Source organism: Triticum aestivum, chromosome 1D (assembly GCF_018294505.1).
Source record: "Triticum aestivum cultivar Chinese Spring chromosome 1D, IWGSC CS RefSeq v2.1, whole genome shotgun sequence".
NCBI lineage: Eukaryota > Viridiplantae > Streptophyta > Magnoliopsida > Poales > Poaceae > Triticum > Triticum aestivum.
The window spans coordinates 423,266,145-423,287,954 of NC_057796.1; the positions used below are offsets into that span (position 1 = coordinate 423,266,145).

The 21,810-nt window shown below is 44.2% G+C and overlaps 1 protein-coding gene and 1 long non-coding RNA gene across 8 annotated transcripts; one reads left to right on the forward strand and one right to left on the reverse strand.

Moving 5' to 3' along the window:
* Positions 1 to 575: 575 nt before the first annotated feature.
* On the reverse strand, positions 576 to 7,087 carry LOC123182571 (uncharacterized). 2 transcript variants are annotated; one of them, XR_006492248.1, is made up of 5 exons: positions 6,836 to 7,087; positions 5,608 to 5,674; positions 4,493 to 4,972; positions 1,631 to 1,991; positions 576 to 1,330 (listed from the first exon to the last, which is right to left on the reverse strand). It is a non-coding gene; the product is annotated as an uncharacterized lncRNA (long non-coding RNA). The 2 variants fall into 2 exon arrangements; XR_006492247.1 differs by having other exon boundaries at positions 576 to 1,991.
* Positions 7,088 to 7,545: 458 nt separating this feature from the next.
* LOC123182573 (cysteine-rich receptor-like protein kinase 10) lies at positions 7,546 to 17,381 on the forward strand. Of its 6 annotated transcripts, none has more exons than XM_044595198.1 (8): positions 8,194 to 8,448; positions 9,334 to 9,476; positions 15,270 to 15,371; positions 15,465 to 15,643; positions 16,087 to 16,297; positions 16,426 to 16,666; positions 16,755 to 16,911; positions 17,001 to 17,381. In XM_044595198.1, the coding sequence occupies exons 2-8, from the start codon at positions 9,443 to 9,445 to the stop codon at positions 17,301 to 17,303; spliced, it is 1,227 nt and encodes a 408-aa protein (XP_044451133.1). In that variant the 5' UTR covers positions 8,194 to 8,448; positions 9,334 to 9,442; the 3' UTR covers positions 17,304 to 17,381. The 6 variants fall into 6 exon arrangements, with proteins under 6 accessions (XP_044451136.1, XP_044451133.1, XP_044451135.1 ...); XM_044595197.1 differs by having other exon boundaries at positions 8,385 to 9,184; XM_044595200.1 differs by having other exon boundaries at positions 8,379 to 9,476.
* The last annotated feature ends 4,429 nt before the right edge of the window (positions 17,382 to 21,810 follow it).

Sequence of the window (21,810 nt, forward strand, 5' to 3'; positions counted from 1 at the left end):
GAAAATAAAAATAGTAATGTGGGTGAACGGATAAAAAAATAAAAAACGCACCTTGTTTTATTAATAGGGTATAGATATAGATATAAGGGTTTGTCTAGGTCTAAGTCGACTGAGACTTCGCGAAGTCTCAGTCGGCTGACGTCATCACATGTATATTAGGCCTGTTAACTAGCTCTCTTTCTTCTGGGTTGTATCCGGCTAAGCACCTGGGCTTATTCTCTTTTCCCCCCTGTTTGTTTGTTACTTTTGGGCTGGGCTGCTCACTTTATTGTTGTGATTGGGCTGGGTCATGAAGTTGTTTGTTTGTGGGCCCAGACGATGTAAAAAAACAAAAAAAAATTGTTTCCTACTCTGCTTTATGAACTATACTTCTTGACTAGAACCCAGGCAAATCCCGTAATTAGTCGTGATGAACAGACACTGTCAAGCAAACAAACAGAAAATGTGAGGCTCTAACAAAAAAATGTGCTCTGCTTCAAAACCAGTTTAAAGTTGTTTCACACTAGAGCAAAAAGCATATCCACAGTGATGAATAATTTCATATACAGAAAAACATGCATAAATTAACTGTTTCATAGAAAAAGCACCAGTTTCATCATCTCTGTTTTCAAGTATTCATATACAAAAAACATCAAAAAACCACCTCACTAAGGCCAACCTGAATGAAATCAAACAGAGTCTTGTTCAACTGTATGCATCAGTTAACTCAAACATTTAAAAAATAGCAGCAGTGGCATCCTCATGCCACCAAAAACATACATACAACAGGGAATGGGTCGGGGCACCATATATGTCTCAAAAACTGGCATTAGGAATTCTGTAGCTACATCATATATATACGTGCACGCAAACAACTAACAGGTGCAGATCACTTGCACGGTAGTACTACAGGAGGACTGACCACTTACAAGCATGTTGCTTAAGTAATTCAGAGATGTCTACTAACAGTGAACTTGGATACTTTGTAAATTCACAAACACAGAATGTCTACTGACAATGAACAGAATTAGATTGACACTCTCATCAAGCACATAAAATTCAGATGTACTCCTACCAAAACAAAAAATGTGCAGATCAAAAGAGTGAATGAGAATGCGTCCGGGGTGCAAATTCCAACCATGAGAATGGGGCCTGGGTCCGGATCTGGTGAGTCCAGGACGTACACTGACCAGGGCAGCGCCGGTGGACGATGGAGAAGACAGCCGCGCTGCCCCTGCCCCCTTTTCGTCGGGCAGTACCACCGGCGCCCACCACCTCACGGCAGACCCCGCCAGTTCCCCATCCAGATGCACAGCAGCACAACTGCTGGCGAATCCTCCTGTCGCGGCAGCTGTGCACAACCATCCATCCAACCAGAGTCACTCCGACCACAGAAAAGTACAAGCTCGAGCCGACAAACACTAATTCACTGTCTCAGATTCATGATTCGCGCAAAAAAGCACAGAAAAACACCAAAAATCCCTCTTCTCGACTTGCAATTCCCTCTCGGAATCGTGATTCTCAACAGATTATCGAACCCTAGACTATAGAAAATTGACATCCGCAGCTTGATTTCACCCCGCGTACACGCAAATGGGGGCACAATTTGGGGGGATGGAGGGGAGAGAGGGGAAAAGGGGCTGTAGCTTACCTCATCAGCAGGGCGCGAGGAGTCTGGAGGGGCGCCGAGCATCTTGTCGCCGACGACTTCCGCCGCGGAAAACTTTGATGTGCCCGCCCCCGTGATGCGGCTTCCTTCCTCTCTCGTTTCCTCTCTTTGTCTATGCTCATTTCTCAATTCAAACAGTCCCGCTGGGTGGCCTCTAGAAAGATGTTGAGCCTGGGTCCATATTCCAGAGACTTAAAGGAAAATAAAAAAACAGCAACACACCGTCTATAGTCACTCCGTTCCTTCACAACAACATTAAAAATGTGTCCGAGGATCTCGACAAGTAACTCTTCTCTCCTTTAATATGCTCCTTTTTTGAGAAAATGAGCTCCGCTGTAAGAATCTGATACAAAAAAAATATTTTTTTCTTAATCCTTGGGAAACAAAAAAATGCAAAAATAAAAAAGGAAAAAATTGTATATGATTAAAAAAAAGAAAAAAAAGAAAAAACACAAACTAGTAGTGAGATCGGGTGCTTGATTTGTGTTTGCGGGCATGGCAGAAAACGGGGGTGTTATGGTGCTCGTGTGACACATAGCGATGGTAGAGGATTCACGGGGAAGCTGCCCCCTTCCGACCAGGCAGAAAAGTCTAGTTGTGAAAAATGTTTGTAAAAAGACATGTAGTTATAGTCTAGGGGACAGCGCTTGGAATTGCATGACTAGTTGCCCCCTCTCTCTTACTGCCGCCCCTCCGACAAAACAAAGGCCCCTACTTGCAAGTAAGTTAGAAGACACTAAGTTATGACCATGCTAGAAGACATGCAGTTTCATGAGTATAGTTGGACATGCAGTTAGCGCCCTCCCTCTTACCGTCGCCCCCTCCGGCAAAAACAAATGTCCCAGTTGCAATCAAGTTATAAGACATGTAGTTGCGTGTGTGTTGAAAAGGCATTGCAATTGCGTGACAATGGTTGAGCATGCAAGTGGCCGCCTCTCTCTCGCTTCCGCCCCCTACGACAAAACAAAGGTCCCCCAGTTGCGACCAAGTTAGAAGACATGCAGTTGCGTGTCTAGTGTGGGACTTGCAACTGCCCCCCCTCTCTCTACACCCTGTTGTTGGAGATGCAATTGGCCCATCTCTCTCGACGTCGCCCCCCCTCCGACTCCAACGAAACAAAGCCCCCCCCAGTTGCGACCAAGTTATAAGACATGCAGTTGCGTGTCTACAGTGGGACATGCAACTCGACCCCCTCTCTCTACACGCCGCCCCTCCGATAAAACAAAGCCCCCCCAATTGCGACCAAGTTAGAAGACGTGCAGTTGCACCTATTGTGGGACATGCAACTGGGCTCGTCTCTTTTGACGCCACCCCCTCCGACAAAACAAAGGTCCCCAGTTGCGACCAAGTTAGAAGACATGCAATTGCGTGCCTGTTATGGGACATGCAACTAACGCATCTTCCCCTAGAACAAAAAATGGAGGTTGAGTTGCAGCCAAGTTATAAGACATGCAGTTGCAACCATGCTGGAAGACATGCAGTTGCGTGCCTGCTGTGGGGCATGCAACTGGCCCACTCTCTCTCGACGCCGCCTTATCCGACAAAACAAATGTCCCCAGTTGCAACCAAGTTAAAAGACATGCAGTTGTGTGCCTAGTGTGAGACATGCAACTGTCCCCATCTCTCTCGCCGCCGCCCCTCCGACAAAACAAAGGTCTCCCCCAGTTGCGACCAAATTAGAAGACATGCAGTTGCATGCCTAGTGTGGGACATGCAACTGGCCCCATCTCTCTCAACACCACCCCCTCCGACAAAACAAAGGTTCCCCCTGTTGCGACCAAGTTAGAAGACATGCAGTTGCATGCCTAGTGTGGGACATGCAACTGGCCCCATCTCTCTCAACACCACCCCCTCCGACAAAACAAAGGTTCCCCCTGCTGTGACCAAGTTAGAAGACATGTAGTTGCATGCCTAGTGTGGGACATGCAACTGAGCTCCCTCTCTTCGACGCCGCCCCCTCCGACAAAACAAAGGCCCCCCCAGTTGCGACCAAGTAAGAAGACATGCAATTGTGAACCTGTTGTGGGACATGCAACTGGCCCACTCTCTCTCGACGCCGCCCCCTCCGACAAAACCATGGCCCCCCTAGTTGCGACCAAGCTAGAAGACATGTTTGTTGCATGCCTAGTGTGGGACATGCAACTGGGCCCCATCTCTCTCGACGCCCCCTCCAACAAAACAAATGTCCCCCCAGTTGCGACCAAGCTAGTAGACATGCAGTTGCGTGCCTATTGTGGGACATGCAACTGGGCCCCATCTCTCTCGACGTTGCCCCCTCTAATAATACAAAGGTCCCCCAGTTGCGACCAAGTTAGAAGACATCCAGTTGCGTGCCTATTGTGGGACATGCAATTGGGCCCACATCTCTCTGGACGCCGCCCCCTCCGACCAAACAAAGCCCCCCCCCCCCCCAAGTTGCGACCAAGCTAGAAGACATGCAGTTGCATGCCTAGTGTGGGACATGCAACTCGGCCCCATCTCTCTCGACGCTGCCCCCTCCGACAAAACAAAGGTCCCCCGCCCCTTAGTTGAGACCAAGCTACAAGACATGTAGTTGCATGCCTAGTGTGGGATTAAAACAAATTAAAAAGCAATTTCAGATTAAAACTAGCAAGAAAAAGTAAAAACATTTCCAGATTTAAGAGATTTCAAGAAAGGTTTTGAGTTATAGTTAAACTAATAAAAACAAAAGTAAAAAACAAATTTCAGAAATAACAGTTTCACTAATGCAAAAGATCCCCGTTTCAGGATTAACATAGAACAAAAGTGTTTGCACCACTTACTTAAAAACTATACATGCAAAAAAGAAAAAAGAAAAAAAACAGTGAGAAAATGGATACATACCATGCTCCCCAAAAAAAACATCAGTCCTCGTGAGGCGGTGCACAAAATGGCAACCCTATGAACCCATTGCTGAGCAGAAGGAGCCCTCCCAGATCTGATTCCTCTTCTTGAGTCAGATCAAGAACCCTAGTGCGAATCATGTCGTCATCATCGTTTTTTGTTGGCTTCTCCATCCTCGTCTTCTTCATCTGGAACTTCCATGCAGTCATCATCATCCTTGGATCCTTCATCTTCAGTGTCATTCCCGAATTGAATCACACAGACAACTGCCCTTGGGGAAGGCTGGTCCAAGTAGAAGAGAACCAGCTGACCCTTCCCCAACTTGTTGTCTGAAACAAACTTCCTCCACTCACTCCCATACATTGCACTCTCTCTAGGCCCCTTGTGGCAGTTGACGGTGTACGCCCGTTTGTTTGCCTTAAACTTCAGCGTATCTCCTGTCAGGTTGTTGAAACTATTCCTTTCGTTGCATGGCACAATCTATTTTGTTGACACGGAAAAAAAGTGAAAACAAAACAAATGAAGTAAATAATCATTGTAAAAAATTAGAAAAAGCACCCTCGTGGTTATGAAAAACAATCATGGCCGAAAAATTGAAAAGTAAAAAAATACCTATCATGACAGTATGTGTGTTCTAGACTGGATAAAAAAGATTGTAACACAAAATAAATCAAAAGAAACAAACAATCATGAATCTACCTGATGCATCAAGCACTGATGTAAAAAGGTCAAGCTGCTACAACCTAAAAATTCAGTCTAGAAACTAGCATATATTTCTAGGCATGACTAAGGACTGGAATATGACCTACAGGAAATGACGGGAACAAGCAACAAGTCTACATGGTTTTGAACATGAACATCAAAACCCTGAAATCCTACAAAAATCTACATTCCACATTCTACATTCTACATGGGTTCAGAAAAATGAATCAGAAGAGCTTGACGCGCTGGATTAAAAAAATTCAATGTAAACAACTAGTTAAACTAGGGGCTCCCCTCTGCTTCAAAAAATAATATATTCTGTGATGATGAGTACAAACTAAAAAATAAGGATCATACAATGAAAAAATACAGGCTGCTGATTTATCCCTGTGTTTTTAAACTCCCAGACATACATGCTAATGTCGCTTGACCTGCTCTCGCGGTAGCAAGGGCTCAGGCAAACTCTGCAAACCATCTCCTCTGCACATAAAAAAGCCGCCAAAACATTAATTTGTGCTAGTGAGACTCATACATATTCAGCTAATGATTTTTAGTGTGATACTTGTATGTTTCTGAACAAAAAGGATTTCTAGATAATGATCATTTTCATTGGCGTCGCCGCTGATGACCAAAAAATATATATTTACATTACGAAGTGGAGATAAAAAAAGATGAATCTATCAAGAGACCATAATATCTTGATTCATACACAAAAAATGAACATCTTACTGATTCATATGGTTTAAGCAAAAAAAGAAAACTGAAAAAACATGCTGCTGCTGGAAACTTAGTTGCAGTAATCATTATCTTTTGATTCCGTGGAAAAAAAATTGAACATGCTACTAATTAAATAGGGTCTTAGCAAAAGCACTGGCAAAAACAAGTAAACATGCTACTGATACATTCTATAGAGAAAAAAGATTTCAGTGTAATCTCTAGTGATACAATTCAGTAGTAATCTCTCTTGTTTACAAAAGAAAATATTTCAAATAACATGCTACTGGTTAGATAGGGGTTCTGAAAAAACAAATAAAAGATACCCACTCCTACTTGTACATTCAGTGATAATCTCTCTTTCTTTTAAAAGAGACATGCTACTGAACAACTATGGTAATCTAAATAAACAAACAAATGACTGAACCACCCTTAGTGATAGCTTCAGCAAATACACATGAGGGGATTTGATTTAAGTAATATTCCTCAAACATGTTCACAAAAAAATTGTTTCTGCCGAAAATCATATTCTTAAAAAGCTACTACCCTGGACTAAGATAAACAAACAAGGGACTGAACCTCTCCCTAGGTGATGGATCAGTGATAGATCTAGATGTCCGAAGTCCAAATTAGGGGATATGAGAGAACCACTTCTTGAGACCTAGACATCTGAAGCAAGAAGCGTACAAACAAAAATAGACTGACCACTGTATGCTTCAAGGCTATAATCTGGACTCAAATCCCTTCATATATACGCACTACATTACCACCCCCGGTTGAATAAAAAAGGGGATGATTCTATGCTTCAGATCTACTAATCTGGACTTGGTCCAAACAAAAAATGAAACCCAAAAAATCCACTCAGATCTACTGTATCTCACCAACTAACAAACAGAAAAGAAAAAGAAAAGATGGGATTGCAGTCACCATCAGCGCAGCGTCGCCCATCCTCTCGTTGGCTGTGGAGGAGCACGGCGATTTCTCTTCGATTCGCTTCAGAGATCTTCGGATTTTCACAGAGAAAGGATAGAGAGAGACAGAGGATGAAATGGACTCACAACTGCCAATCCCCTCCTCTTAATTACCATGGGGCTGCCACTTCCTCTTCACCTACCCAGCCCACAAAAAGAAACGCGAGATGCTCGCGCGAATCAAGGCCGGCCCAAACAAGACATCAGAAGAATCGCTCCAAAAAAAAACAAGCAAAACGGGCCGGTCTGTGACGTACACAGGCTGAAACAAAGACAAAAGTGGGCCAGCGTGAATCTACAAGCAACACGAGATCGAACGGCTGCATAGTCAGACTTTTTAGCAGCTCCGTAGATATAAATAGATTGCATGCGCTCCTGATGAACAGATACATGCATGACCATCACATCCGTGTGTTCTTTACAGTCATATAGTAGTAGCAAAATACTAATTTGACTAGGCAAGCTAAGACGTGGACATCATCGATCCAGAAAAAGGGTAGGAGCCCAGCTGCAAAAAACGTACGGGCAAGGGAAGCCATCCGTGCATGCATCACTGGACCGATCGATCAGACTGCCGGCAAGAGCAGGTTTTCCTACTCATCGATGCCGATGTATATCTCGATCCGCATGCATGCGGCTCCTCCTCTCTTCTCACTTTCCCGCGGATGCTTATCCAGAACCAGCGCGTCATGATCGTCCTGGCCCTGCTCCTTGCCTACTTGCTGCCATTTGGCGATGCCGATCCACTGGGACACCTCTGCGGCGGCGTCACCGGCGGCGACTACACGGCCCAAAGCACCTACGGGGCCAACCTTGAGCTGCTACCCGCCGCGCTCCGCAAGAACGCCTCGTCCGGCCTCTTCACCAAGGGCTCCGTCGGCGCTGCCCCGCACACCGTCTACGGCCTCGGGCTCTGCCGCGGCGACGCGTCCGCCTGCGGCGACTGCATCGGCGCCGCGTTCGGCGACGTGCAGCAGCTGTGCCCGTTGAACAGGGACGCTCGTGCCCTGCACGAGAAATGCGTCCTCAGCTACTCCAGCCATGACTTCGCCTCATACGGCAGTAATGCCACCGAAAGTTTACTAGTGGTCGTCTGGCCCGACGACGTCAAAGTCAAGCCCATGCATCCTGGCAACGGCGAGAGCGTCGTCAGTGAGATGATCGACGAGATCGCCATGATGGCGGCGTACAGCTTGACGACGGCGAGGTACGCCACCGGCCGCGTCGATGTCAACAGCACCGGCGCCCCACCGGCGTCGATCTACTCTTTGGCGCAGTGCAACCAAGACCTGCCGCCTGATGACTGCCGGGACTGCCTCGACGGCATCAAGAAGATGTTCGTTGGGACATACTCTAGCTCTAGCTCCGTCGTCAGCCGGCAAGGTGCATGGGTTGTCGGTGTGTGGTGCAATTTCAGGTACGGTACTCACCAGTTCTACCAACGCCAGCCCATGTATATGAAAAGCATTGGATCGTCGGGTGTTGGATGAAACGTAAGGAACACGACGACACACACGACTGCGACGCCGTCGCCGGCGCCTGTCGTTCTGCCAAGCCAGATATACAAGAGTAAGCAAATTACGAACATGCATCTTCCTGATTTCCCAAAACTAGCAGGTGTTCTTAAGATAGGGGTAGTACTCTTATTAATTTGATGTTATACTCCCACCATAAATGTACTTGAGCCCACAGACAATGCAGTTAAGATGATCCAAGGTCGAGACCACGATAGATCGGTTTATGCTTCTTTAGTTAAAGAGATTATATATCTCTTGTCTCTTCGAGAAAATAGTATTACTCATGTTAGCCGCTCACAAAATAAGGTTAGCGATAGTCTAGCAAATTTTACTCGTGTTGAGGATAGAACCATGACTTGGATCGGCTCTGGTCCCTCTATTGCGGTTGAGCCAGCCTCCGCTGATTGTAATCTTTTGGTGGTTGAGTAATACAAATTTTTCACTCGCAAAAAAAAAGTACAAGTTTTTTATGAGTCAATTACATAGATGGTGCTAGAATTTGGCGTAAACGGTCATTTTGATACTAGAAGTTGCGGTGTACATCAAAGTGGTGCAAAAACTTGGCTCGAACATGCAATGGTATATGGAATCTGCGCTGACTAGGCGCATGGGTCCTGCTGTCAGCCACTGGACCTTGGAGAGGGGGTGTGTGGCCTGATTTTTTTTTGAGAACTCCCTCGGAATATATATTTTGGCAAAAAGAAATCCATATCTAAGTGCCATTTTTCATCCCGCTGGTCAAAATTATCAGGAAAAAGGGGAGGCCAGGACTCAAACACGCGACCAAGGTAAGAGAGCAAACCTGTCCAACCAATACGATGTTCCGGTTACGACGTTCTCAATGGATAACAAACAAATCATAATTTTTATTACTTATGTTTTAAAATATCTTTTTTTTAGAATCTCACAAAGCTTTATTGCGTCACAATGTTTGTAGGGACGAATACAAGATCTCCGGGCTGACCTAGCCAAACATGGCGGCCAAACTCTAAGGATAAAGCGTACTTTGCGAGATTATGGGCCTCCTCATTTGAGGTCCTGAACTCATGACTAAAAAAGCAAGAAGAAAAATTACTAGAGGTATCTTTAACTTCTCTGATTATTGCACCAAAATTTGCAGCACTCCCCTCCTTGATCGCATCGATGGCCACCTTGCAGTCGGATGCTATGGTCATCTTGTTGATATAGAGATCTTGAGCAAGAGCTATAGCTTCTCGTATTGCTATGGTCTCGAGAATCTGGGGATCAAAGATGTTATTGAGAACAAGTGTCGATGCTCCCACAAAACCTCCTGCTTCATCCCTACAGATAGCACTAGCAGCACCAAACCTCCCTGTCCTGGAAACAGCTGCATCCACATTGATCTTCATGTGCTCAGGTGGTGGCGCTATCCAAGACCTTGGCTTTGTTTTCGGCATCGAAAGTGGCATGTCCTTCTTCTTTTGTAGAAACTCAATGTCCGCGAGATAAGACATGATGAATCTGTCAGTTGCAAAAGGAGTTTGATAGATATCCTCATGTATCACCTTCCGGCGAGCGCTCCATATTGCCCATAAAGTTACAGTCATCAACAGAAACTGATCCGGCGGGAGGGACTCGCTCATTGAGAAGAGCCAGAGCTTAGCATCTGTCTGCGTAGTCATGGTCATATGCTCAACCAGTTCCTCGTTTGACAAAGCCCATACACAACGGGATGCAGTACACTCCAGCAAGGCGTGGCGCCAATTGTCATGCGCTCCACAGAGAGGACATGAGCCAGTTGTTGCCATGTTGCAGTGAAGAAGCACATCTCCCGTGGGGAGTGAATGTTGTGCTAAACGCCAAGCAAAAAATCTCAACTTCGGTGGTACCATGGTCTTCCAGAGTGATAGCCATCCCTTGGATTCAGCCTCCGAATTTGATGGGTCCTCTCTTTCTTCTAGCCACGCCTCGCGGCTGATTTTCATTTTGAGAACCATACGATACGCAGATCGGACAGAGAACCGGCCTTTATTATCCTCTTGCCAAGCCCAAAAATCATCAACTTGCCATGAGCAGAGTGGGATTTGTAAGATTGCCTCAACATCAACCGGAAGGAACACCTGGCGAATTAAGTCCTCCCTCCATGACGCCATGGAGTGGTCAATCAGCTCCGAAACCAAGCGTGGAGGATTTGGTACAAGTGATGAGATAGGTTTCATCACCCCTGTCCTGGGTATCCAGTTTTGTGACCAGATGCTAGTTGAAGCACCATCTCCAATCCTTCTAATTGCTCCTTGCTTGACAATATCTCTCCCATCTAGAATAGAACGCCAGACCTGGGATGGGTGTGCCCCCAAGTCTGCTTCAAGAATAGAGCAGTTTGGGAAATATGCAGCTTTGAGAATTCTAGCACTTAAAGTTGATGGTTCATTCAAGATTCTCCATGCTTGTCTTGACAATAAGGCCAGGTTAAAAATTTCTATATCCCGGAAACCAAGGCCACCCAAACTCTTTGGTCTTGTCATCAAATCCCAGGCAACCCAAGAAGGTTTGCGTTACACTTTCACATAGCCCTCTAGGCAACCGGAAGCAAGACATAGAAAACACTGGAATAGCTTGGGCCACTGATTTAATCAGTACCTCCTTGCCTGCTGCTGACAACAATTTCTCCATCCAACCTTTTATTTTCTCCCACACTCTGTCTCTGAGGTATTTAAAAGCTCCATTCCTTGACTGTCTCACATCTGTAGGCATGCCTAGGTACTTATCACTTAGAGATTCATTTTGAACATTAAGAATGTTTTTCACCTCCTCTCTAAGACTCACAGGACATCCTCTACTAAAAAAGATTGAAGATTTATCATGGTTGATTCTCTGACCTGATGCTGAAAATAAGCATCCAGTAGGTTTGAAACCTCATTTGCCCCCTGAGTACTTGTCTTAAAAAGCAGCAGGCTGTCATCTGCAAACAAGAGGTGATTTACTGCTGGAGCAGTGTTAGCCACCTTTATCCCACCAAGGGATGATGACTGAGAACTATGTTTTAAAAGGCACGAAAGGCCCTCCGCTGCAATCAAGAAAAGATAAGGGGAAATAGGATCTCCCTGCCGAATACCTCTTGTCGGCGTGAAACTTTCCAACTTCTCACCATTGAACATGACTGAAAAAGATACAGAGGTGATCAAGCTCATCACCATATCAATCCAGGATGTTGCAAAACCAAGTTTGCCCATAATTGCATTTAGGTAAGGCCATTCAAGCCTATCATAGGCCTTCATCATATCCAGCTTCTGTGCACAAAAACTATTGGATTTAGATTTATTCCTCTTCATGAAATGCAAACATTCGTAGGCACAGATGATATTATCAGTAATTAACCTTCCAGGGACAAAGGCGGACTGTTCATCCGAAATGATATCCGGTAGTATCAACTTTAGCCTGTTGGCTACCACTTTCGACACTATCTTGTAAAGCACATTGCATAGACTGATAGGCCTAAACTGTGTTAGGAGAGTGGGATCCGGTACCTTGGGTATTAGGACCAGAATAGTATCATTTATGCACGTCGCACTCTCTTCGCCTCTTATTATCCTGAGCACTGCATTGGTTACCTCAGCCCCACATATATCCCAGTGACGCTGATAGAAATGTGCTGGAAACCCATCTGGCCCCGGGGCCTTCGTGGGAAACATCTGAAATAGTGCATTCTTTACCTCATCAACAGTGTATGGAGCACATAGAGCAGAATTCATCTCATGGGTAACTTTCTGTGGTACGTGCTGTAGGACCTCATCCACGCCCTGCACCCCTTCTGAGGAATATAGATTGCGGTAAAAATCGGTCACCATTTGTTTCATCTCTACCGAATTGTCTGTGCGTATACCCAGCGCATTAGAAAGCGCCCTTATCATATTCTTCTTCCTCCTCATATTTGCTCTCATGTGAAAAAACTTAGTGTTCCTATCACCCTCAGCTAACCATGTTATCCTTGATCTCTGTCTCCACATAATCTCCTCTCTATGGTAAAGCTCAACGAGACGTTCGTTCAGCTTAATCTCCATATGATTCGGCGAGGTCCGAGAAGGAGCATTGCGGAGCCTTTCCAGTTCTGCTTTTGCTTTTTTTTATTTCCTTTGGGACACTCCCAAACGTGTCAGCATTCCACTTAGCGAGGGTGCTGGACAGCTCTGTAAGTTTGTTGCGTAACGCCTCCACACTTGTCTCGCCTGGGTTCTCATTCCACCTGGCTGTGATTGTGTCCCTCCATGATTCGTGGCCTTCCCACATAACCTCGTAGCGGAAACTAGGTTTTGACCGAGGTATGTTTTCCTCAAGCTGCAGAACTATCGGTCCGTGATCAGATGATGCCGAAGTTATGTGTGTTACTCTTGCCAAAGGGAACATGGTGGACCATTCAGAAGTTGCCAGCGCTCGGTCCAGACGGACACGGGTGTAGGAGCCTCCCGTCACTTTCTTCTCGAAAGTCCAGAACCTGCCTTGATAGCCCAGATCCATCAACATGCATACGTCAACAACGTCTCGAAATCCCTGAATCTGGGCATTGCTACGGTTTGCAACACCCTCATGCTTGTCCGGACGTAAAACTTCATTAAAGTCTCCAATACAAAGCCATGGGAGAGGGTTGTAAGCAGACAAACCCTTCAACAGGTCCCATGTTTGGTGCCGCAAGTGAGTTTGGGCCTCACCATAAACACACGTTAATCTCCACGGATCTCTTCCATTCTCCACAATTTTTGCATCAATGTGGTATACCGAGTCACCCAAAATCTCAATGCTAATATTGTTGTTCCAGAAAATTCCAATCCCGCCACTTCTGCCTTGGCTATCTATAGCATAGGCATTATCATAACCCAATGTACTCGAAAATGATTCTACACGTGCTCCTGAAATTTGAGTTTCAACGATGCAAAGCACGGTAGGGGCAAACTTCCTCGCGAACTCGCGAAGTTCTCGAACTGCCGCAGGTTTGCCCGCGCCACGGTAGTTCCAGCTCAGTACAATCATTGGGCTCGGCGGCGCTCCTCGAAGGAGCCCGCCAAATTTCTCACAGTACCTGTACCCTCTTCGCTTTCCTCCCCATCCACCTTAGTCCTTTTCAGGTCTCTCCGAGGAGGTGGACTGGTTAGTGTTGTGGCCGACGGCACAATGGCCAGTTGGAGCTTGCTAGGGTTAACATTGTGTGACGTCCCGGATGCTGGCATGTTGTTCTCCCTTTCCTTCCTATCAATTCTCTTTCTGCTTGGGTCTGACATATCAACATCAGCAGGCTGTTCAGAACTATGTTCCTTTCCTCCTTTGCCATAACCCTGGTGGTCTTGGTTCCTATTCTCATCAGCAAAACGACCTGCTGATCGGTTCCCCTCCGATCGCCAGCCTGTGCGACCTCCAGCTCGACCACCACGTCTACCCCCTCTGCGGCCCTGTCCCTCACCAGGTCCTTGACCATTATGCATAAACCATTCCGATCTGAGCTCCTTAAAAACCAAAGCCAATGGAGGATGAACTCCGTTTCCATGCTCCTTATACAGGTGGCCTAACATACCACACACCAATCCGGCAGTCTTTCGTATTTGACTCTGTAAATCTGCCTTTCGCCCCCTCTGATCATGGACACTGCGTTTTTTAGTGGTTTGAAGACATTGATTCGCACCCAGACGCGGTAGAAGTTACCAGTGAAATCATGTGAATTGGTCTCTGCAAAGAGCACCTCCCCCATCTTTGATGCAAGCTGTGGCACCATAACAGCATACAAGTCAGGGACATCATGGATCTGTATCTAGATATCAATTGTCTCAAGCTTGATTGTCGATGGTTTTGTGATCCCATCATACGGTGCTAGGATCACCGCATCTCCTCTGAAATTCCATGGGCCATCCTGCATGACCCTCTCCCAATCCCCAAGACAAGCGAACTGGACCGTATAGAGGTTGTCCTCGAGAGGCTTGAATTTCACCTGTTGCGCTACATCCCATGCAGATCGCATGTTTCTATAGAACCATGTCTGGCTATAGGTTTTATTGGTGTTGACCCGGGCCAGCGCAATCCATCTAGGTTCTGGTTGCGGCGCCTCTCTCTCGTCGAAGATCACATCATCAAGATCCTCCTCCTTCAGCCCTAGTTCCTGCATCATCTTCTCCATCTCGTTGACCCCCGAGGAGCCCGAGGCTCCGTCAGATGCCATGTAGATCTCTTACCCGATGAGAACCAACTGATCGGGTGACTTTGTGGAACCCTAGAGCCGCCGCAACCGAGGACACAAGCCCCGGCGCTCCTGGTAAACTCAGAAGATCGGCGGTAGGGAGCAAAAACGCTACTCGACGGCGGCTCTAGGGTTACAATATCTGCAGCCCACTTAAGCTCCACATGTGTCCTTACTAAATATTTATATGGCTGTTATCAATTATTGAACGAATCAACGTGTAGGGTGGAGATTTTGGTAGCCTGTAGTCGCGGTTCGAAACCTGGCCGAAATCTTTTTCTGTTAATATTTGCACGCCCAAGCCAAGTTTTTGCACCACTTCGATGTACACCACAACTTCTAGCACCAAAGTGACCATTTGCACCAAGTTCTAGCACCACCTGTGTAATTGACTCTTCTTTTATGTCTCCCACTCTCCGTTTATGAAAGTCTACAGGCCGTGCCCTCAGTCACGTTGTATCATCCCAATCGCCCCTAAAAAAATTTTGAACCAGACAAGAGAGTTGCATGTATTATACTCCCTACATCTAGATACATCCGTTTGATCGACAAGTAATTCCTGACGGAGTAATATAAAGATAGCAATCGTTCCTAAATTAAGGATTACAAACTTGATGTGTACATACATGGCAGTATGCAACATCAAATTATTCAACTAACCACTTGTACCCATGTCAATTTTTTTATGCTAGATCATAACTTGAAGATTTTGGTCAACGCCATCATCGTCCCTCTACTAGCAACTTTATTCTGCTTCATTGTTTGCTTTGTATTGATCAGAGCACACAAGAAAGGTAAGTTTTCGAGATGCTATATTGCTATCAGACACTCCTTGCAAACGGTTGCGTTGATCAAAATCTAACATGCATTCTTGTTTCTATATTCAGAAAAGGCTGGCTTGCAGGACAAGCCTAACATAAATGTCAACGAAGATGAATTAGTTTGGGGGTTAGAAGGAAAGGATTCAGAGTTCACTTTTTTCGACTTCTCGCAAATATCGAATGCTACAAGTAACTTCTCAGACGAAAATAAATTGGGACAAGGGGGCTTTGGCCCTGTATACAAGGTAAAATGGAATGGTGTGCAAAATATAAAGAAATACCATACCATAGTTGCAAAATAACTTATTCATCATTATGCCGGTCTGCAAAATAGATGACGTTGTGAAAGCTTGCAAAAAAACTAGAAGTAGTCAATACATTATAAGGTATTTAGATTGGTCTAGTGAACATAACGTCATTACATTCTTCTTAAAAATATAACTTCCATTTTTTTTCATTTTACTAACAAACCCATACGAGATGTAATGGTCAAATTTACATGTTCGACACATGTCCAAAATGATATTATTTATAGGGAGTTCTATCTTATAATTACATCGTACCTAAGTTTACATTTTATTCAAGTAACGTTGATTGTGTTTAGGCATGGCTAGCCTTGGGTTACGAGATACATCCAGCTCTAAAAAAAACTGAAAAGGGACATCATTAACCATTTTTTGACCTTCAGGGCCAGTTTCCAGATGGGCGGGAGATGGCTATTAAGAGACTTGCTTCAAATTCTGGACAAGGTTTCACAGAGTTCAAAAATGAAGTCCAACTCATAGCCAAGCTCCAGCATACAAATTTGGTTAGGCTCTTGGGATGTTGCTCTCAACGGCGGGAGAAAATGGTGATATACGAATATTTGCCAAATAAGAGTTTGGACTTCTTTATTTTTGGTACTACTTCCGTCTCTCTAGGAATGCCATCCTGGGCTATAATTTCTTGACTTTTCTTTTAGATGAGCCATCACTGACTTCCTAACTGAAGGCATGTCATAATTTTATATGTATGTTCAACTTATTAGCAGATGACACAAAAAGGGCTTTACTAAAGTGGAATAAACGCCTAGCAATAATTGAAGGCATAGCGCAAGGGCTTCTATATTTGCACAAGCACTCTCGGTTGCGGGTCATACGCAGAGATCTGAAAGCAAGCAACATTCTATTGGACAATGAAATGCAACCTAAAATTTCAGATTTTGGACTTGCAAAGATATTCAGCTCAGATGATATTGAAGGAAACACAACAAGGATTGTTGGGACATAGTAAGTTGTTTCTACATATCAGTCCATGCTGATTTCAACACAAGTTCAGAAAATACATTAATATGTGTCCCATTTGGTACTGTTTCAGTGGTTATATGGCTCGGCTCCTGAGTATGCTTCTGCTGGAATCTTTCTCCACCAAATCTGACGTATTCAGCTTCGGTGTACTAATTCTTGAGATAATTAGTGGAAAAAGAAACTCGTGTTTCGACCAACAAGGGAGCTTCTTCAACCTTCTTGGGGACGTGAGTCTTCTTTGTATCTAGTACATATATTGACATTAATTTTGTTTTATGAAGTGACATTGATGTATTCTATAATAAAATCATTGAAGACATGGAAGTCATGGAAGGAAAAAAGGTGCCTTGAGCTCCTAGATGCATCGCTGGCTTTGGATATTTCTTCATCAGATATAATGAGATGCGTTAGTATTGCACTAAGCTGTGTGCAAGAGAATGCAGATGACCAGCCCACCATGTCAGACGTAGTGTCTATGTTAAGTACTGAGAACATGACCCTTCCTGAACCTAACAATCGGGCCTATTTCCAAGTAAGGGTAACAAAGGAAGTAGCGTCAATAGTTCTAGGGCCATCAAGCAGTAATGAGATGACAATATCTGTGCTATGTAGTAGATAGATTATTTGTTAATTATTTGAGATTTCATGATATTGTTTGAGAAGATCATTTTTTTTTCTGGCACGGGAAGATTTTGTGTATCTCCAAGGTTCATATTAAAAAACAATGTATGTACTATGTAAATTGTCATTTTATTGTTAGCTTACCAAATAACCAAGATTCATAGAGCTAGTCTATTGATGGAGAATGGATATTTTCGTGAGTATAATCTATTAAGATATTACCCCCTTTGTTTGAAAATATGTGTCGGAGAAATGAAAGTATGTAGACATATTTTAGTTTTAGATATATTCATTTTTATCATTCTCCGACAAGTAATTCCGGATGAAGGGGTAGTCATCGAACGGAAGAGACTAGGTCATCAGGTGGACTTCGGTACTTTTCATTTAGAAGTATTGCGACTATGTGCACCTTCAAGTGTAGAGGTTGGAGGAATCCCCCCCCCCCCCCCCCTCTCTCTCTCGTAAGAGGAATCCTCTCTTCGATTATTAACAAAATATCAATGGACAGAAGTATCCGGTGATTGTGCCTGTGATAGCTTTACAACAACGTCCCATGTTTCCTGGGCGTTGATCTTCTTTCAAAATCCATAAGCGGGTGGCATTATCAATGTATATGTTAATGGTTCCAGATACTTTGAATACTAGATATATGACACCTGCGCGTTGGCGCGGAAATTGGTTGCATGCATCCATGCAGTTACTTTTAAAATTTATTGGGATTGATGAGATGGCATGGTGCCCTAAAATAGTTAGTGGGGTAGCTATTTAGATATAGAAGATTCACCATGCAAAGGTTCATTACTTAAATATCAGTATTAAGAGCATCTATAGTCGGACTTGACAAATACGACCCATCAAAGCCCGCGGACGCGACGGGGCGCGCCCGCGGACAGTGATCGGTCACGCCTCAAATATTTGTTTCTACAACCGGACACCTCAAATTACAAACCTATCATCCATATTATTACATAGAACATAAACCGATCTTTAAGCGGAGCTCGTCCGGCTCCGCCGTGGCCATGTCCGGCGACCGGCTGCACTCCCCAGAGTGTTGGTCCCGTCGCCGATAAGGTATAGTAGGGCATGGGACACGAGGCGGCTCATGAGACTCAAGGCACCGCCGTCTCTCATGCCCTACTCTTCCTCGTCAGAGCCCGAAATCCGAACGGTGTCGGTGTACGCCAGATCAATGATGGATCCATCCTAGGACGAGCCGGCGACATTCACCACGACGCGGTTGTGGCGCCTAGACTGTTGCACCATACGGGGTGCCGGAGAATGCGGCTCCGCCTCGCCGACGTCCACCGCCTCAAAGGCTGTCGCCGCCTCCTGCGCCCACTGCCTCCACTTGGTCAATTTTTTTCAAAACTTTTAAGCACTTGTTTTGGGGTGTTCAAAAAAATGGGCTCAAATGCCGTGTGGTTCCAACGTCCACAGCAGCACCATCACAACGTAACAACCTATGGCCCAGATAACGCGACTCGGGTAGCTTCGCCTCCAAAATGCCCCACTCTCATCAATGGATATATTCTACTTTACTTCCTTTTGCATATTTGGTTCCAACATTAGCATAATTCAGATCACAATTATGCTAATGTTGGAACCAAAATATGCAAAAGGAAGTAAAGTAGAATATATCCATGAAATCTTCTCAAACAATATCATGAAATCTCAAATAATTAACAAATAATCTATCTACCACATAGCACAGATATTGTCATATCATTACTGCTTGATGGCCCTAGAACTATTGACGCTACTTCCTTTGTTACCCTTACGTGGAAATAGGCCGGATGGTTAGGTTCAGGAAGGGCCATGATCTGAATTAGTACATGTGTCTTAGAAAAGGTGCTAAGGCAGTCAAGTAGTGCTAAGGCAGTCAAGTAGTGCTGCATACAACATTGAATTCAAGTTCTAACCAAATCACTAGAAACATAACAGTCATTCATTCTTCCAAGTGACCGATTGAAAAGTAAAATTAGGAGGAAACACTCATCTCATATACCAATCTCATTTCAACCCTAATAACAGTTTCTCAATTGTCATTCATTTGCAGAATTTCGGTTGTCCATTTGGAATAAGATTTATATGTCAATTGATCGTGGTCTTGATCTATTTTTATATACCTTCGTGTCGGATCCGACAAAATCATCCCTTGTTGTTCTTTCATTTGTTTTATTCATAATATTTTCCTAGGAAACTACCATTGCATGTATAGAAAACAATAACATCATAGAAATACAACACGGCACCTCTTCTTTATCTTGGCGAGTCCGGTTATGAGATTATTGGGCGAGCAGTGGTCAGCATGAACAACTTTATTTGAATCATGATCTTACTTCTTACAGAAAATATATAGGTGAAAACTATAATGTAGAAAAACTCCTAAAGCAGATTTGGTATTAGCCAATGGTGTGCACGGTGTCACGTCGCTGTACACAATAGGCAAGAAGGGCATGAATCAGGATGCGGCGAGGAGGTAAAAAAACATATAGCCTTTTTATGTTTTTCCTTGCCTATTAAAACATTGTCATGACAATGTTTTAATAGTGTATTCGCTGTTACAACGCACAAACTATGTTCCTATTTTCCAACTAGATCGAGGTTGAGGGACACTCCGTCGGACGACCGAACGATCTGATGTATCCATAAGCCATATCGGATGGTTATGGTTCACAAATCGTTGTGGAAGGGCCTAGCTAGTTTTACTGATTTTAATACCCATCAATCACCACTAGCTGCACAGCCAAGAAGCAAATAGCACATCCACCTCAAAGGCAAAGGAAGGGGAATGTAGCACACGACCGTCTATATATACCGGGCTCTCTCCTTCCCTCATCACACTTTCTTATATGGTGTCAATTTTCACTCCTTTACGCAGGGCCCCAAACATGATTTCTAGAAGTTAACATCACATCATTATGGAGTGGTAGCCAAGGTCTATCTTAAATAAGGGATCAATATATGTACATACTTAAATAAGTTATAAAAAATGATTTCTAGAAGTTAACATCAACATCATTATAGAGAAACCTAAGTTGTCGTTTCTTAAAAGTTTGGGGCTGCGATGCTTATGTGAAAAAGTTTCAGGCTAATAAGCTCGAACCCAAAGCGGATAAATGCATCTTCATAGAATACCCAAAACAGTTGGGTATACCTCCTATTTCAGATCTGGAAGCAAAAGTAATTGCTTCTAGAAACGAGTTCTTTCTCGAGGAAAAGTTCTCTCGAAAGAATTGAGTGGGAGGATGGTGGAGACTTGATGAGGTTATTGAACCATGACTTCAACTAGTGTGTAGCAGGGCACAGGAAGTTGTTCCTGTGGCACCTACACCAATTAAAGTGGAAGCTTATGATAGTGATCATGAAACTTCGGATCAAGTCACTACCAAACCTCGTAGGTCGACAAGGATATGTACTACTCCTGAGTGGTACGGTAATCCTGTCTTAGATATCATGTTGTTAGACAATACTGAACCTACGAGCTATGGAGAAGCGATGGTGGGCCCATATTCCGACAAATGGTTAGAAGCCATGAAATCCGAGATAGGATCCATGTATCAGAACAAAGCATGGACTTTGGTGAACTTGCCCGATGATCGGCAAGCCATTGAGATAAATGGATCTTTAAGAAGAAGACGGATATGGACGGTAATGTTACCGTCTATGAAGCTCGACTTGTGGCAAAGAGAATTTTCACAAGTTCAAGGAGTTGACTACAATGAGATTTTCTCATCCATAGCGATGCTTAAGTCCGTCGGAATCATGTTAGCATTAGCTGCGTTTATGAAATCTGGCAGATGGATGTCAAAACAAGTTTCCTTACCAGTTTTCGTAAGGAAAGGTTGTATGTGATACAATCAGAAAGGTTTTGTCCTAAGGATGCTAAAAGGTATGCTAGCTCCAGCGATCCTTCCATGGACTAGAGCAAGCATCTCGGAGTCAGAATATACGCTTTGATGGAGTGATCAAAGTTTTTGGGTTTATACAAAGTTTGTTAGAAACTTGTATTTACAATAAAGTGAGTGGGAGCGCTACAACATTTCTGACAAGTATATGTGAATGACATATTGTTGATCCGAAATGATGTAAAATTTCTGGAAAGCATAAAGGGTTGTTTGAAAGGAGTTTTTCAAGGGAAGACCTGGATAAATCTGCTTACATATTGGGCATCAAGATCTATAGAGATAGATCAAGACGCCTGATGATACTTTCAAAGAATACATACCGTGACAAGATTTTGAAGGAGTTCAAAATAGACCAGCAAAGAAGGAGTTCTTGGCTGTGTTACAAGGTGTGAGTATTGAGTAAGACTCAAGACCTAATCACAGCAGAAGAGAGAGAAAGGACGAAGGTCGTCCCCTATGCTTTAGACGTAGGCTCTACAATATGCTATGCTGTGTACCGCACATGAAGTGTGCCTTGCCATGAGTTGGACAAGGGGTACAATAGTGATCCGGGAATGGAACACATGACAGCGGTCGAACTTATCCTTAGTATCTAGT

Excerpts from the sequence above, each read along its gene's own strand:
- LOC123182573 (XM_044595195.1), top strand. The coding sequence starts at position 15,212 with ATGCAACATCAAATTATTCAACTAACCACTTGTACCCATGTCAATTTT. Across the intron at positions 15,372-15,464 it reads GATCAGAGCACACAAGAAAG|AAAAGGCTGGCTTGCAGGAC; the intron begins GTAAGTTTTCGA and ends TTCTATATTCAG. Across the intron at positions 16,667-16,754 it reads ACAAGGATTGTTGGGACATA|TGGTTATATGGCTCGGCTCC; the intron begins GTAAGTTGTTTC and ends GTACTGTTTCAG.